The 18,195-nt window shown below is 42.0% G+C and overlaps 1 protein-coding gene across 4 annotated transcripts in view; it reads left to right on the top strand.

Moving 5' to 3' along the window:
- The window catches only part of tp63 (tumor protein p63), a 143,584-nt gene that overhangs the window by 42,628 nt on the left and 82,761 nt on the right, over positions 1 to 18,195 (top strand). For all 4 annotated transcript variants that reach the window (XM_078410587.1, XM_078410585.1, XM_078410586.1 and 1 more), the window contains exons 2-3: positions 3,674 to 3,799; positions 11,653 to 11,785. In XM_078410587.1, the coding sequence (XP_078266713.1) occupies positions 3,729 to 3,799; positions 11,653 to 11,785 (204 nt within the window). In that variant the 5' untranslated portion in view covers positions 3,674 to 3,728. The remainder of the gene's footprint in view (positions 1 to 3,673; positions 3,800 to 11,652; positions 11,786 to 18,195) is intronic.

Raw genomic sequence — 18,195 nt, 5'->3', positions numbered from 1 at the left:
AATTTCTTCACCTCTAAATTCTAAGCACTGTGCCAATTCAAAACTGTCCCCTGGTCCTGGACTGCTCAGCCAGGGGATATTGGCTTCCCTGCATTTAATTTATCAAACCCTTTAAGAATGCTGAATGCCTCAATGGAATCTCCTAAAGTCTACAGAATACAGGCTATCAAATTATCATCCTCTTTTTTGATATTATTTTGCATTTGTCATTTTCTCTTCCATTCATTCTACTTGTTTATGTCCTCATAAAACCTGTGTGCATCCTCTTTTTATGACATACTCTTAGTAGAGCACAGAAACAGACCCTGCGGCCCTCAATGTCTGTGCCGAATATGATGCCAAGACCAATTCTTAGGTGCCTGCACATAATCCATATCCCTCCATTCCCTGCATAACCATGTGCCTATCCAAAAGTTTCTTAAACATCAGCATTGTATCTGTAATATAAGAAAATAACTGCAGATGCTGGTACAAATCGAAGGTATTTATTCACAAAATGCTGGAGTAACTCAGCAGGTCAGGCAGCATCTCGGGAGAGAAGGAATGGGTGATGTTGCGGGTCGAGACCCTTCTTCAGACTGATGTCAGGGGGGCGGGACAAAGGAAGGATATAGGTGGAGACAGGAAGATAGAGGGAGATCTGGGAAGGAGGAGGGGAAGGGAGGGACAGACGAACTATCTAAAGTTGGAGAAGTCGATGTTCATACCACTGGGCTGCAAACTGCCCAGGCGAAATATGAGGTGCTGTTCCTCCAATTTCCGGTGGGCCTCACTATGGCTCTGGAGGAGGCCCATGACAGAAAGGTCAGACTGGGAATGGGAGGGGGAGTCGAAGTGCTCGGCCACCGGGAGATCAGTTTGGTCAATGCGGACCGAGCGCAGGTGTTCAGCGAAGCGATCGCCGAACCTGCGCTTGGTTTCGCCGATGTAAATAAGTTGACACCTAGAGCAGCGGATGCAATAGATGAGGTTGGAGGAGGTGCAGGTGAACCTTTGTCTCACCTGGAAAGACTGTTTAGGTCCTTGGATGGAGTTGAGGGGGTAGGTAAAGGGACAGGTGTTGCATCTCGTGTGGTTGCAGGGGAAAGTGCCCGGGGTTGGGGTGGTTTGGGTAGGAAGGGACGAGTGGACGAGGGAGTTACGGAGGGAACGGTCTCTGCGGAACGCAGAGAGGGGAGGGGATGGGATGGGAAGGGAAGATATGGCCAGTGGTGGGGTCCCGTTGTAGGTGACGGAAATGTTGGTGGATGATTTGTTGGATCCGCTGGCTGGTGGGGTGGAAGGTGAGAACAAGGGGGATTCTATCCTTGTTGCGAGTGGGGGGAGGGGGAGCAAGAGCGGAGCTGCGGGATGTAGAAGAGACCCTAGTGAGAGCCTCATCTATAATGGAGGAGGGGAAGCCCCGTTTCCTGAAGCCCCGTTTCCTGAAGCCCCCTTTTCTGTCTTCACACCACCACTAAGCACATTCCAGGCACTCGCCACCCTCTGTAAAAATTTAAAAAATGCCCCGCACTTCTCCTTTAAACTCGCCCCTCTCACCTTAAAGCCGTGCCTTCTGGTATTTGATATTTCCATCCATGAAATGTCAAACAAAATGAAATAGTGTTCACTTGTACCCAATCTCTCTTGGTAAGAGATTCCAGGTTTGGGAAATGCTGTTGGTAGTAGTTTAAAAGAGGAGTCATTTCCTGATTTTGCATTTTGAGGGCCTAAAATCATGATCCTGTGTTCTTGATTCCCCCTTACGAGGACATTATTTTTCTATTTACTTTTTATGTTTTAAACGCCTAGGTTAGACTCACTGGCCTGTAGTTCCCTAAGATCCATAGAATCGTAGAACAGTACAGCACAGAAACAAGCCTTTCAGCCCAACTTGTCCATGCCAACCAAGTTGCTTAACTGAGCTAGTTGCTCTTGCCTGCACTTGACCCACATCCTTCCAAACCTTTCCTATTGATGTACCTGTCAACAATTATTTTAAATGTCATAATTGTACCTGCCTCTCTTGCTTCCTTCAGCAGCTTGTATATACAGCCCTTCTTAAATAAAGGCACAACATTAGCACCATTATTATCTGAATGGTGTCAAGTTAGGAACAGGGGACGTACAACGAGATCTGGGTGTCCTAGTGCATCAGTCACTGAAAGGAAGCATGCAGGTACAGCAGGCAGTGAAGAAAGCCAATGGAATGTTGGCCTTCATAACAAGAGGAGTTGAGTGTAGGAGCAAAGAGGTCCTTCTGCAGTTGAACAGGGCCCTAGTGAGACCGCACCTGGAATACTGTGTGCAGTTTTGGTCTCCAAATTTGAGGAAGGATATTCTTGCTATTGAGGGCGTGCAGCGTAGGTTTACTAGGTTAATTCCCGGAATGGTGGGACTTTCATATGTTGAAAGACTGGAGCGACTAGGCTTGTATACACTGGAATTTAGAAGGATGAGAGGAGATCTTATCGAAACGTATAAGATTATTAAGGGGTTGGACACGTTAGAGGCAGGAAACATGTTCCCAATGTTGGGAGAGTCCAGAACAAGGGGCCACAGTTTAAGAATAAGGGGTAGGCCATTTAGAACTGAGATGAGGAAAAACATTTTCAGTCAGAGAGTTGTGAATCTGTGGAATTCACTGCCTCAGAAGGCAGTGGAGGCCAATTCTCTGAATGCATTCAAGAGAGAGCTGGATAGAGCTCTTAAGGATAGCGGAGTCAGGGGGTATGGGGAGAAGGCAGGAACGGGGTACTGATTGAGAATGATCAGCCATGAATCACATTGAATGGCGGTGCTGGCTCGAAGGGCCGAATGGCCTCCTCCTGCACCTATTGTCTATTGTCTATTAACCCTCCCTTGGCTAAGGATGATGCAAATATCTCTACTATTTCTTTCCTCGTTTCCCACAATCTCAAGATCCTGGGGATTTATTCACCTTAATATGAATGAATGAATGAATAAGTTTATTGGCCAAGTATGCATATACAAGGAATGTGCCTTGGTGCTCCTCTCACAAATGACAACACAAACATACAGTTAACAATTAAGAATAAAGCATAAACACATCAAAACAATAAGGATACACCATTATGATCTAAACATGTGGGTGAAAATAAACCAGAGCAAAAAAGAGACTACAGACTTTGGTTATTGAGTAGAACTATCACTCGTGGGGGAAAAAGCTGTTTTTATGCCTGGCTGGTATGTCTAATATGCCTTAAGACCTCCAGGATATCCTCTTTTGTAATGTGGATATGTTCCATTATATCACTATTCATTTCCCTTCATTCCTTAACCTTCATGACCTTCACAGCAAATATAAATGATAAATATTTATTTAACATGTCACCCATCTCCTTGTGGCTGCATACAAAGATGACCACAATGATCCTTAAGGGAATGTATTCTTTCCCTCATTACCATTTTGCTCGTAATGTATAGAATCTCATAGAATTATCCTTTATCTGTCAAAGCCACCTCGTGCCTTCCTGATTTCCATCTTAAGTAGGGAGGATTATCCCCCTCCTTCCCCTCCCTCCTCTATAGGAGACATAATGGGCCAGAAGCATACGCTCTATGTTACCCTTTTTAAGGGCCAGTCCCTGTAAAGATAATCACTTATGTTTTAAAACAAATAATTATGAATGTATATCCTCATTTTTTCTTTCTCTCTTTTGTCCCTCTGCAGATTGGTAGATCCAGCGGCTCATTTTTCCTGGCTAGAGAACTGTTGTCATTCCACCATGTCGCAGAATTCACAGTCCAGTGACCTGCGTAACCAGGATTGGTTCAATCAGATCTTTGATTTGGCACAGTGAGTAATTGAAGTATTACCCGGAGGACTTGGGTATGGGAGAGTGGTGCATGTTCCCACAAACAAAATCAAAAGTTCTTGCTGGCGGCTATCTCATAACATACATCCTTACTAAGTATTTTTTTGTATGCTTCCCAGTTCCCAGTTTCATAACTTGCCTAGAATCCGGATTAATTACAATGTTGCAAGAGCTGAGATCTGAGACCTCTGTGCACGACAGGAACTAACACTCCAGGTTACCAGGGAGATTAAAGTATTGGGAAGGAAACAGCAGTGACTAAATAAGGGTGAATTGAGTTTAATCTGCAGAAGAAATAGAAGTAAAGAAAATGGGAAAAAAACATTTTTTAAGAGGGGAAATATATGTTATGATGATTAAATATTGAAGGCTACATGGTATTTAGAGACAGGAGAGTAGTAAGAAAGAGCTGAGGGTTTTCTCTGTTAATTAATAATGAGCAGCACAATAGCAAGAGATGGCCGAAGTTCAGGAAGCCAAGATATATAAACAGTTTACTCTGTAGCGTTGGTCTTATTAAAAGCAGGATAAAAGTGAGTTAAAAACAATCAGAGAAGGTATAACAAGAATTTTAACCAGAAAGGTGGTTTGTTTTACAAGGAAAATTTGGACATGCTGAGCTTGTGTCGGCTGGAGTTTAAAAGGGAGATGACTTGATTGAAACATATAAAGTCCTGCAAGATCTTGGGAAGGGAAATGTGGAGAGCACATTTCTGGAGATTCTGGAATTCATGGCCTTGGCATAAAAATAAACAATAATCTCTTCAAGAGAAATGAGACAAAATAATTTTCTTAGAGGGTCATAAGTCCTAGGAAATCCTTTGCTCAAAGGTCGATGGAAGAAGGGTTTAGAATAATTATAAGACAGAGGTAGGTAAATTTGTGATGACTAAAAATGAAATGGGGTTCCTGGGAAAGCAAAGTTGAGATTACATTCAGATCATCCACAAATGAAGAAGCAGACAGGAGGGCCAAGTCATCTATCGTGCTCCTAACTCCTAAATGGATACAGTGGTAAAAATGTATGGTACAGTGAAGGCTGGTTATCACATAAAGATATTCAGAGAATAATTTTGGTTAATCTTGCATCTCAGCTCTTAATATGAAGCCTCTAGTTTCAAGCCCATCACTGCTCATTGGTACTACTAAAATGTCACTAAGTTCTTTCTCCACCATCCTTTCATGCAGTTGGTTTCAAACTAACTCCTACTTTCATGAAATTACTTTTTTCTCTTTTGAGCTCTATACTTTTACTGGAATCAAAAGGCACTCAAGAAGGTGCCATATGAAAGATTACTGCACGAAGTCGAGCAAATAAGATGGCAAAATGTAAAAGGCATTTAGACAGTTCACTTGAACAGGCAATGAATTGAGGGATATGGAGCACATGCATCACAATTAGCACACACAGGCAACTGAACCATCCTATCAACAACTCTAGTTGTTGGAGACCCCTGGACTATCTTTAATTGGACTTTACTGGACTTATCTTGCACTAAATGTTATGCCCTTTATAATGTATCTGTGCACTGTGGATGATTCGATTGTAATCGTGTATTGTCTTTCCATTGACTGAATAGCATGCAACAAAAGCTTTTTCACTGTCCCTCGGTACACATGACAATAAACTAAACTAAACACATGGTGGGCCGAAGGCCCTTTTCATACGCTGTATGTTTCTAATTTTTCAAACTAAAAATTAATAGTGTTGGGGTAGTATTAGCATAGAAAGAGTTTGACTGATTAACATAGCAGTAACTTTGGTTATCGAACGGTACTCGTGAAGGGCCACGGGGTCACCATTGGGGCCATAACTATTTATGATCCATGTTAATGGCTTACGTAAAATAATGAGTGTACTGCAACTAGATTTACTTACAATACAAAGATAGGTGGGAAAACAGATTAAGATGTGAACACAATCTGCAGAGAGGAAGGTTAAGTACCAATGCAAAAAATTAGGCATATGACATATGATCTGGGGAAATGAGATTCTTAATTTTGACACGTTCTCTGCTATTAGATAACAACATGCCTGATTTTTTACCCAAGCACCAGTTTCTTGCACTAACGCCATATCCCCTGATTTTCTAAGCAACCAAACAATTTATTCACATACATTTTCCTGGTTTCAATTGAGCTGTACTCTGTCTTGTTTCTAAACAAATCTTTTTAGATCTATCTTGCTGTATTTTTGTGCATTTTAGTTTATTTTCTCATTTCCTTATTTGACATGATTATTTGCATATTTTCTGCAGCATTATGCACTTGGTACTTTCTAAGTTATTCTACAAACCCACAACATCCAGAGAATGGAGCATTTGGAGTATATGGAGGAGCTTTATATCTAGATTTGGAGGGCCACCCTTTTTCTTTGTTAGAACGTAATGTCATGCAACTGTGCCCACCTTAAGTACTTTCCACGACTTGTTGGTTTAACTTCAAGTTACTCCAGCTGAAAACATTTCTTCTAGAGATGTCTCTTGGTGTCTTGTTTATCTGCTTTATAGATCGCATAGGGTCCAAGGAGAGATAGCTGAATGGATAGCAAATTGGCTCCATGGAAGGAAGCAGAGGGTGATGGTGGAAGGTTGCTTCTTGGACTGGAGGCCTGTGGCTAGTGGTGTGCCTCCGGGTTCGGTGCTGGGCCCGTTACTGTTTATGTCATCTACATCAATGATTTGGATGAGAACATACAGGGCAAGATTAGCAAGTTTGCTGATGATACAAAAGTGGGTAGTTTTGCAGATCGTGAAGGTTATGAAAGATTGCAGCAGGATCTGGATCGATTGGCAGGTGGGCTGAGGAATGGTTGATGGAATTTAATACAGAGAAGTGTGAGGTGTTGCATTTTAGAATGTCTAACAAGGGCAGTGAATGGTAGGCCTCTGGGGAGTGTTGTGGAGCAGAGGGATCTAGGAATGCAGGTGCATGGTTTCTTGAAGTTCGAGTCATAGAAACATAGAAACATAGAAAATAGGTGCAGGAGTAGGCCATTCGGCCCTTCGAGCCTGCACCGCCATTCAATATGATCATGGCTGATCATCCAGCTCAGTAGCCTGTACCTGCCTTCTCTCCATACCCCCTGATCCCTTTAGCAAAAAGGGCCACATCTAATTCCCTCTTAAATATAGCCAATGAACTGGCCTCAACTACCTTCTGTGGCAGAGAATTCCACAGACTCACCACTCTCTGTGTGAAGAAATGTTTTCTCATCTCGGTCCTAAAAGACTTCCCCCTTATCCTTAAGCTGTGACCCCTGGTTCTGGACTCCCCCAACATCGGGAACAATCTTCCCGCATCTAGCCTCTCCAACCCCTTAAGAATTTTATATGTTTCTATAAGATCCCCCCTCAGTCTTCTAAATTCCAGCGAGTACAAGCCCAGTCTATCCAGTCTTTCTTCATATGAAAGTCCCGCCATCCCAGGGATCAATCTGGTGAACCTTCTCTGTACTCCCTCTAAGGCAAGAACGTCTTTCCTCAGGTTAGGAGACCAAAACTGCACACAATACTCCAGGTGCGGTCTCACCAAGGCCCTGTACAACTGCAGCAGAACCTCCCTGCTCCTAAACTCAAATCCTCTTGCTATGAATGCCAACATACCATTCGCTTTCTTCACTGCCTGCTGCACCTGCATGCTTGCTTTCAATGACTGGTGCACCATGACACCCAGGTCACGTTGCATCTCCCCTTCTCCCTAGCATCCTCCTCGCAGCTAACACTGCCACCCAGCTTCGTGTCATCCGCAAACTTAGAGATGTTGCATTCAATTCCCTCGTCCAAATCATTAATATACACTGTAAATAACTGGGGTCCCAGCACTGAGCCTTGCGGTACCCCACTAGTCACTGCCTGCCATTCCGAAAAGGACCCGTTTATTCCTACTCTTTGCTTCCTGTCCGCCAACCAATTTTCTATCCACCTCAACACTGAACCCTCAATACCGTGTGCTTTAAGTTTGTACACCAATCTCCCATGTGGGACCTTGTCGAAGGCCTTCTGAAAGTCCAGATATAACACATCGACTGGTTCTCCCTTATCCACTCTACTAGTTACATCCTCGAAAAATTCTATAAGATTCGTCAGACATGATTTGCCTTTGGTAAATCCATGCTGACTTTGTCCGATGATTTCACCACTTTCCAAATGTGATGCTATCACATCTTTAATAACTGACTCTAGCATTTTCCCCACTACCGATGTTAGGCTAACTGGTCTATAATTCCCCGTTTTCTCTCTCCCTCCCTTTTTAAAAAGTGGGGTTACATTAGCTACCCTCCAGTCCTCAGGAACTACTCCAGAATCTAAAGAGTTTTGAAAAATTATCACTAATGCATCCACTATTTCTGAGGCTACTTCCTTAAGCACTCTGGGATGCAGCCTATCTGGCCCTGGGGATTTATCTGCCTTTAATCCATTTAATTTACCTAACACCACTTCCCGACTAACCTGGATTTCCCTCAGTTCCTCCATCTCATTAGACCCCCGGTCCCCCGCTATTTCCGGCAGACGGTTTATGTCTTCCTTAGTGAAGACAGAACCAAAGTATTTGTTCAATTGGTCTGCCATCTCCTTGTTCCCTATGATCAATTCACCTGTTTCCGACTGCAAGGGACCTACATTTGCCTTAACTAATCTTTTTCTCTTGACATATCTATAAAAGCTTTTGCAGTCAGTTTTTATGTTCCTTGCCAGTTTTCCCTCATAATCTATTTTCCCTTTCCTAATTAAGCCCTTTGTCCTCCTTTGCTGGACTCTGAATTTCTCCCAGTCCTCTGGTATGCTACTTTTTCTGGCTAATCTGTATGCTTCATCTTTTGTTTTAATATTATCCTTGATTTCCCTTGTTAGCCACGGATGCACTACCTTTCCTGGTTTGTTCTTTTGCCAAACTGGGATGAACACTTGTTGTAGTTCATCCATGCAACCTTTAAATGCCTTCCATTGCATGTCCACCGTCAACCCTTTCAGCATCAATCGCCAGTCTATCTTGGACAATTCACGCCTCATACCCTCAAAGTTACCTTTCTTTAAGTTCAGAACACTTGTTTCTGTATTGACTTTGTCACTCTCCATCCTAATGAAGAACTCTACCATATTATAATCACTCTTGCCCAAGGGGCCTCGCACAACAAGACTGCTAACTAACCCTTCCTCATTACTCAATACCCAGTCTAGAATGGCCTGTTCTCTCGTTGGTTCCTCGACATGTTGGTTTAGAAAACCATCTCTCAAACATTCCAAGAAATCCTCTTCCTCAGCACCCCTGCCAGTTTGGTTCACCCAATCTATATGTAGATTGAAGTCACCCATTATAACTGCTGCACCTTTAGTCGCATGTAGATAAGGTGGTCAAAAAGGCTTTTGGCACATGGGCCTTCATCAGTCAGAGTATTGAGTATACAGGTTGGGAGGTCATGTTGCAGTTATATAAGATGTTGGTGAGACCGCATTTAGAATATTGTGTTCAGTTCTGAGCACCTTGTTATAGGAAAGATATTGTCAAGCTTGAAAGGGTTCAGAGAAGATTTACGAGGATGTTGCCAGGATGAGAGGGTGTGAGCTATAGGTAGAGGTTGAGTAGGCTGGGACACTATTCCTTGGAGCGCAAGAGGATGAGGGGTGATCTTATAGAGGTGTATAAAATCATGAGAGGAATAGATCAGGTAGATGCACAGTCTCTTGCCCAGAGTAGGGGAATCGAGGACCAGAGGACATAGGTTCATGATGAAGGGGAAAAGATTTAATAGGAATCCGAGGGGTAACCTTTTCCCACAAAGGGTGGTTGGTGTAGTGAACAAGCTGCCAGAGGAGCTAGTTGAGACTGGGGCTATCCCGACGTTTAAGAAACAATTAGACAGGTACATGTATAGGACAGGTTTGGAGGGATATGGACCAAGTGCTGGGGCTAGTGTAGCTGGGACATGTTGGCCGGTGTGGGCAAGTTGGGCCGAAGGGCCTGTTTCCACACTGTATCACTCTATGACTCTATGCCAAGTCCAACTGACTTGTGATCACTTTCATCTTTTCTGTTGATGTTGTTCCACTTAGATATTAACAAGTTACTCAGATTCCAATTCATGGCTCTTGGTTAGAAACCTCTACTTTTATATCTCTTATACTAAAATAGCAAGGCTATGTTAAAATGTCTAATCGTAAGAATAAAAACATTGAATCTCGTCTTGGGAGTATTGCTTTAACCAAAATTTAGTTTTGTTTTTGTTTTCATCCTGTTTCCTTTTAACCTTCATATCTGTCTTATGGACTGAGTTGTGGAAGGGAGATATCAATTTGTGAATTGCTACTGCTCTAAGCTATGATGTTAAAAAAAAATTAGCCTCGGTGTTTTTCTCTGAATTTGATGCCTTGCAGACCATTTTATTTGGTCTGCCAGCATCTGGTGGATTTGGGATCAGGGTTGGAATTTCCTAGTTGGATTTGTGGCAGGTTGACATCAATTTGGAATGCCGTGGCATGGAGCCTGCCTCAGAGCAGAGACCTGTGATCATTACTACTACGTCCTGGCTGTTTATCCAGAATTCCCAACATCCTTGGACTTTCAGCTGTTCCTTACATGTTGGGTGAAGTGTGAGCACTGTTCCCTGATTTCAAAATTATATTTTCCATCAGAAACAAACTTTTATATCAGCACGTCATCTGTTGCTCTGCTTCTTGATATACATTGCTGAACAGGTTTAATATCATTCCATGACAGGATTCCACCCTGGCCTGCTGAAATTGGCTGGATTTTCTCCACATCATAGCGAGAGTGAACCTGTAACAGTCTAGTATTGCAAAGATCACTGGATCACCACCGCAAGCATTGGCTAACAAGGTTCAGAATAAGAAATTAGGTATGCTGAATCTTTAGTAGTTTCACTTCTTTATCTTTTTTATGGTATCTGACTGTCCACTTCCATTGCATCCCTTCCTCAGCCCCTGTATCGCAGAATAGTCTGAATGCCCTCCCCTTTTTGAACAGAGGCCTAATCAGTCTTTCTCAACCCTCGACAATGGCTGCAATCCTTGTACTAAATAAATTCTTCAGTTTCTCACTTTCTCCAGGTCACAGGTGTAACTGTGGGAACCTATAAGAAACCCAAGGTGTGCTTGATCTAATGTTGAGTTTATGGAATGGTCTGTGTTCCAGTCGTACTTGAGCCTCTGCTTTTGTCTTTTTTTTCTGATATATTGACGGTACTTGCACAGAACATGAAAATGCCACAGTTCTGCTGCCAATTTCTGAATTGCTGTTTCATTTTTATATGGTTATCTCTGACTCTTGGCATTTCTCGATTCCTTTGCCATAATTTCAGGGAATAGATTTGTGGCCAAAATCTAATACAAACCTTACACGCCTCCCACACCTCTCATTGCTATATGGCAGAGAGGTGTATAGCATAGAAACAGGCCATTCAGCCCAATTGATCCATCATAACCATGATGTCTAACTATGTTAATCCCATCTGCATGCATTAGGACTATATCCCTCTACTCCTTTCGTATCCAAGATGTGTCCAAACACTTTTCCATAGTATGCAGGCAGAGAAGATTAATTTAACTTGGCATGATATTCGGCACAGACATTGTGGGCTAAAGGGCTGCTCTTGTGCTGTACTGTTCTGTTCCAATGTAGCTGGGATCTAGAGCACATTGCCTGCAAATGTGATGGAGGCAGTTTCCATGTTGGTCTTCAAGAGGAAATTGGATAAATATATGTTGAGGAAAACTTTGCAAGGTGAGGGAAAAGGGGCAGGGGTGGAAATAGTGAGTTGCTCTCGAACAGGTGTGGTGGACTTGATAACATTCTGTGAGGTGTTGTAATTATGCAGGCCGGTTTTAAACGTTCAGCCAATTGACCTATCGTTCAGCGATGAGCCACACGAGGGGGTGCCCGGGAATAGGATCGAGATCAGCATGGATATGGTGCGCATGCAAGATGCGGAGCCCATGGATCCAATGTGGGTGAGTACAAACTGTAGAGTTGCTAGTGTTATGAATGAATTATGCAACAGTGTGGAGCTGAGATTTCCCCTGGCTATAGTCTTGAAAGCCGGGGTTACTGTCTCAAAATTAGGACTCGGCCATTGAGGGCAGAAGTAAACAAAAATCTCTTCACTCAGAAGGTACTGAGTCATTGGAGGTGTCACTCACGGTGTAAATCTTTGGAATTCAAGACCCAAGGGGGCTGCAGAGATTCACTTGCTGAGTACAGGAAAATAACTGCAGATGCTGGTACAAATCGAAGGTATTTATTCACAAAATGCTGGAGTAACTCAGCAGGTCAGGCAGCATCTCAGGAGAGAAGGAATGGGTGACGTTTCGGGTCGAGACCCTTCTTCAGGCTGAAGAAGCGTCTGAAGAAGAGCCTCGACCCGAAACGTCTCCCATTCCTTCTCTCCTGAGATGCTGCCTGACCTGCTGAGTTACTCCAGCATTTTGTAAATAAATACCTTCCACTTGCTGAGTATATTCAGTCAGAGGTTTTGGATGTTCAGGTTATCAAGGGATGTGAGGATGGTGCAGGCGACTAGAGCTCAGATGAAAGGTTAATTGTGATATTGAAGAATAGAGCAGACATGGAGATGTAACTGGCTGTCTCTGTTTCTGTTCTACAGGGAGACAGCTGTGGTAGGTTGTCTTGGTCAGGGTGACAGCACGGTGGAATATCTGGGTCAGGTTGATAGCATGCTGGACTGTCAGGGTGACAGCATGCTGGGCTGTCTGGGTCAGGGTGACAGTTTATGGGGCTGTCTGGGTCAGGGAGGTGGTATGATGGGTTGCATTGGTTGGGAAAACAGCATGGTCTGTCTAGTTCACAATGAATGTGAAAAGATGAAAGGTGAAATGTCTACCAATATTAAACTCCCACCTGTGAAAACTAGTCTATCCTCGGAGTGGCTGTCCTCTTTAAATGGGTGAACACCTTCCTTGGTTTTCCTGATGTCCACTAGGGGTCCACAGAAGTAGTAGCCACTCGGAGTGACTGACCGGCAGGCAGATAGAGCCGGAGAGCTGAGTTTTAAATGGATTAAGTCAAGAGTAGAAACAGCCTGTCTGTGTCAGGCTAGCGTTTGGCAACTGATGCAATCTTACAGAGACATCACTGATTAACACTTTAACGTTCTGTACCATTTTTATTGTATCTTTATTGAAGGTAATACAATCTAATTCAGAACAAAAATAACAGGTAATGGGAATTAGTTACCAAAAAACCCCACCGATTCACAGGATTCAGATTATTAACTGCTGGGAATGTTTATAAATATCACACCAGTCCTGAGATCAACTGGCTGATTGGATAGAATATAGAACAGTACAGCACAAGACAGGCCCTTCAGCCCACAATGTCTGTGCCAAACATGATGCCAAGACCATCTCTTACCTACCTGTGCATAATCCATATCCCTCCATTCCCTGCATATGCATGTGTCAATCCAAAAGCCTTTTGAATGCAACTATAAAATCTGTCTCAACCAGCAATCCTGGCAATGTATTCCAGGCACTCACCACCTTCTGCGTGTAAAAAAATGTTGCCCCGCACATCTCCTTTAATCTTTACCCTTTAACACAAAGCTATGCCCTCTTATAACATCTGATTTTTTCCATGAAGTATCCTGAAATCGTTGGATTACGTTCCTTCTTTTTGAAGATGTTCTTCATTCTCCTCTGTTTTTATTGTGATTGGGGTTGGTTCTTGTGGAGCATAGTTTCCAGCACACTGCTCATCCATGGCACTTTACTCACTTCCTTGGTCATTGCATCCCTCCATTGCTTGCTGTTCGCCAGTGCTGTTCCGAACTATGCTCCCCTCTATTACCTCATTGCCATCCCTGAAAATCTCTGTGTCTCTGTTATTCCTGTATGCCTGTGCCCCGCTGAGAGATATTGTTTCAGAAATGAATGTGGGAAACATTCTTCAATGTCCTTTCCCAGTAATAAAGCTGCAAGGCACACAACAGGCCTTTCAGCCCAACTCATTCATGCTGACTGCAGTCTATTTATAATTATGCCATTGCTCTGCATTAGACCGATCCCTCTACCCCTCTCCAATACAAATGTTTTCTGGATGTTGTAATTATGCCTGCCTCCACCACTTCCTCTGGCAGCTCGTTCGATATATCCACTACCCTCTGAGTGAAATATTTGTCCTCGGCTTTCCTTTAACTTTCCCCCCTCTCACCAGTTGTTCTGGACCCCCATGACCTGAGAAATAGACTCTGAATATCTAATAATGACTATTCTTCATAAATCTCCATATAGTCATCCCTCAGCCTCTTATGTTCCAGTGACAACAAATCCAGCCCATTCAATCTCTTCTAACAATATTGGTAATGGTTTATTATTGACAAATGTTGCAAGATATAGTGAAAAGCTTTGCCTGCTTTCCAGTCAGGCCATACAGTATATGAGTATAATTCAAGCCATACACAAGTAATTCAAGCCATACACAAGTACAATAGGTAGTGCAAAGAGAAAAAATGGTATAGTGTAATAGTCTTACAGTTATAGAGAAAATACTGATTTTAATAAAACTACAAGGTTTGTAATTAAGAAGGTTGGTAAATTTTAGTTCGTCAGAGTCTCATGGCAGTCTGATAACAGCAGGGAAGAAGCTATTCCTGAATCTGGTGGTATGTTAAAAACATTTGCTCTAGATTCCCACACTCTTGGAAAAAAGTCTCTATCCATCTATCCTATCTATATTCTTCATAAACCTCCATAAAGTCATCCCTCAGGAGATGCCCAACAGGAGGAGAAGAGGGATTGATCGAGGTGTGTGGGGTGATGTTTATGTTGGAATAATATGATAATCTGCCTCGCCCAGGACTTTCATCTGATTGTCCAGAACACTAGATGTTGTTTCTATTATACTGCACTTTTTATTCACTGTTTTTAGATGCTAATTAGTATGTTATACATTTCCAGTAAACCAGGCAAGTTTACCAGAGAATGGGAACTCTGGGCCCAGTGAGTTTCAAGGGGGTGTGGGATGCATTACTCATGAGCCAGATACCAAACATAGTGTTTCCAAATAATCGTATAGTAGTTATCAGTTTGTCTGTAATTGATAGGAGAGTTAAAGGAAGAAAAATAGTTCTTCACTTTCCCTTCATTGATCTGAAACAGTCACTGTTTCTCTTTCCACAGATGCACTCTGACCCACTGCCTCAACATCCTCTTTCATTTCAGTATTTCCAGCACCTGCTGCTTACTAATTTTCATTTACTGATTCACGATCAATGATTTAAACATTAGTGAAATTTCTTTTTGCACAGATAGTGCCTTGTCTGCTGAGGAGCTTTTGCATTTTCTGCTTTTAGTTCGGATTTCCGACAGCAGCAATATTTTGATTTGTTCTGCACAGTGCTACTTGAATTGTCTTTACTGCTGTGGTTCAGATAAAGTGCCTCATAAGAACATTTTGTAATCCTTGTTGCAGTATCACTGTAAGCGGGGAGAAAATATGTTCATAAGTTCTAGGAGCAGAATTATGCCATTTGGCCCATCAAGTCTACTTAGCCATTCAATCATGGCTGATCTACCTTTTCCTCTCAACCCCATTCTTCTGCCTTTGCAACAAACCCTTGACACCCTTACGAATTAATAAATGATGTTCAAAACTTAGTCTGAGTTGGGATATCTTAGTTATTTCCTCATCTATGTTGTGGCCCTCTGAGATTTTCTTTTTTCCATCCTTTTGTGCTTTAAGTGAATGTAGAATTGTGTGCTTGTTTGATTTGTGGAATTCCATCCCCAAGGACTTGGGACAGTTGTCAGTGAAATGAGATTGTTATCACAATAGGGTGTCATTATTTTGAAGATGAAAGGTAACTATCAGTTCACTACATCCCAAATGCTCACCTTTTTGTTAGGCAATATTTTCTAATAGTCTTCTCTGATCCTGCACTTGAGGAGTTGAGACGAGGTTTCACGTAGTGGATTTGGAGAGTAGATAACATTGGCCAGACATAATCTCTGCCAAGCAGTCTTGCTTTGAGCCCTTATTTTTATATTTGTATTTTAACTGCTTGTTTGTGTTATTCATGGAAGCTGCCAAGAATCATCTTGTAATACACCCAGCAGTGCCTCCACAGGCAAAACAGTGCAATTACAATGTGACATGCTTACATTATCAGCTGTCGTTAGAAATGTGGCCATAGCAATCTGTAAGGTAAGTTGATAGGAAGGACACATAGATATGAGAATTTTAATCTGCTTTAAAATAGATAGAAATTTTGATTCTGTACTAGAGCAGGCATTGAGAGATCAGGAAAAAGAAAGTGGCTGTTAGCATTGCATTGGAGCATTGGTCACAGATTCAGGGTGTGAAGGGCAAGTTTAAGATTGTGTACATGGTGTGGTCAACAGCTGTAACAGATCTCTAGGAAGTGTGATTGAAGCCAATTACTTGGCTGATGTAAGAAACAGTAAGATACTGCAGTGGAGAGAGGGTGGGATAGGTGTTCTGCAGCAGCAGATTAGAATGGGCCTTCATTTGAAATTAACATGACTTCTGATTAAAGAGATGGATGTCTATCCAGAAAAGTAATTTTGCAGCAGTTCCACTTAACTATATGCATGCGCTTTGAGTTGGATTGTACCCTGGTAACCAGGAATGATACATTTGCGTGTCTGGTCCTTGTGGCTTTTTAATTAACTTTTGAAGTTGCCCTGGGGTTAGAAACGATTTGGCTGCATATATAAGAGGGTTAGTTTGTGAATCTCATCTGTGTTTCATATACTTGAGATTGGCCTTTTGTCAATGGCCATGCATCGAGCAAACACCCTTTCAATGGAATTAAGATTGTAATAAATCTAATTATTACAATAAAAATTTTCATAATGAAAAATTGTGTTGGAAGAGAGTTTTTTTAAACTTGTACTAACAGGCAAAAGGACTGTACAAAAGTGTCTATCTGCTAAATATAACGTGGCTTTCTTCAGCTCCAAGCCTCACGCCCTCTTGTGGGTGGGTGTTCAGTGTTTATGTAGCCCATCCACTGCTGAGCTTTAGTGAAGAACATGTTTGTGGGTGACCACTGTTCACACTAATTATTCCAGTTTCTTCCTTTGATAAATGTCCTTTGTGATTCTCCTCTGTACTGAGGACTGAAATGTTAGTCTATTAATATGAAACTATGACCTCACCAGCTGTGGCAACTGAACTTTTCACTTCTTTAATTCAATATTTGTAGAAAGCTAGCAATACCTAACCTGGGTAGGTGATGTTTTAGGACAGAACCCTTCTTGACCTGAAACGTCACCTATCCATGTTCTCTAAAGATGCTGCCTGACTTGCTGTGTTACTCTGGCACTTTGTGTGCTTTTGTATATTAACCAACATCCACAGTTCTTTGTTTTTACATAATGCCTAACCTCTTGCCCCAAAGCATAACTGAAGAGTAAAACAATAGAAAGGTCCTTAAATAATGTAGATTTGCCTCCAATAATAAATTATGCACACGTTATAGATGAATGTCCCAGTTCTCCCCAGTTAATCTATTTGTCATTGAAGAACGAAAGTCTGTTTAAGAACATATTATTCAGTATCAGAGTCTAGACATTGTATTTGTCATAACTAAGTTTGTTAAGCTGTATTATAAAGTTCAATTATCAAAAGTATAGAATGACTTTGTGCATTAAATATTGCAGTGCATAACTGCTGCTTATTGCTGCATACTAGGTAGAGGCTTTGACAAAGTAGGCTATTCATTGAAGAGGACAATAATTCATAATAAAGATCCAAAACTGTGTTGCTATGGATTGCTTAATGGGATGGGTGAGGGAGATATGCAGTGTCAGCAGTCTGCAGCAATATGTAGGTGGAAACATGCCCTCAGGGCTCACATTCCCCAGGCCTTCGTCTTCTGAACTCTGATTCACAGAGAAACAGGGATTTCAGAATGAAGGTGCAGTAATGTAACATAAAAGGGGAACAGACTGAAAAAATGTTGTACTTAGTTTGAACAAAGGGAAAACGGGGAGTCAAAAGCTATGCATTTTCGTGCTGCCTCAGCACCTTTGCATTGTGAAGCCGTATTTATAACGCGAGACGATATTTATAATGTGAGACAATAATTATTTCATGTTAAAACAACCACAGCTGATGGTAGAATTAAATTCAGGTGAGAAAACTGATCCCTTCTGAGTTTTGTCAAAATCCCAAAACAGAATTTGCTCAGATCAAATTGGGGAAATTCTTTGAGAATAATATGGAACTGATAGTTTAAAAGGACAAAATGAGACAAATAGGACCAGCTCAGGTAGGCATTTGTTCGGTATGGATGAGTTGGACTGAAGGGTCTGCTTCCATTCTCTGTCTCTGTGACTCTAATGATAATTTGCTCATGATACTTGTTAAAGAAAAAAGA

Source organism: Rhinoraja longicauda, chromosome 13, assembly GCF_053455715.1.
Source record: "Rhinoraja longicauda isolate Sanriku21f chromosome 13, sRhiLon1.1, whole genome shotgun sequence".
Classification (NCBI taxonomy): domain Eukaryota; kingdom Metazoa; phylum Chordata; class Chondrichthyes; order Rajiformes; family Arhynchobatidae; genus Rhinoraja; species Rhinoraja longicauda.
The sequence above is the reverse complement of the archived record's forward strand: the minus strand, read 5'-3'. Positions and strand labels throughout refer to the sequence as shown.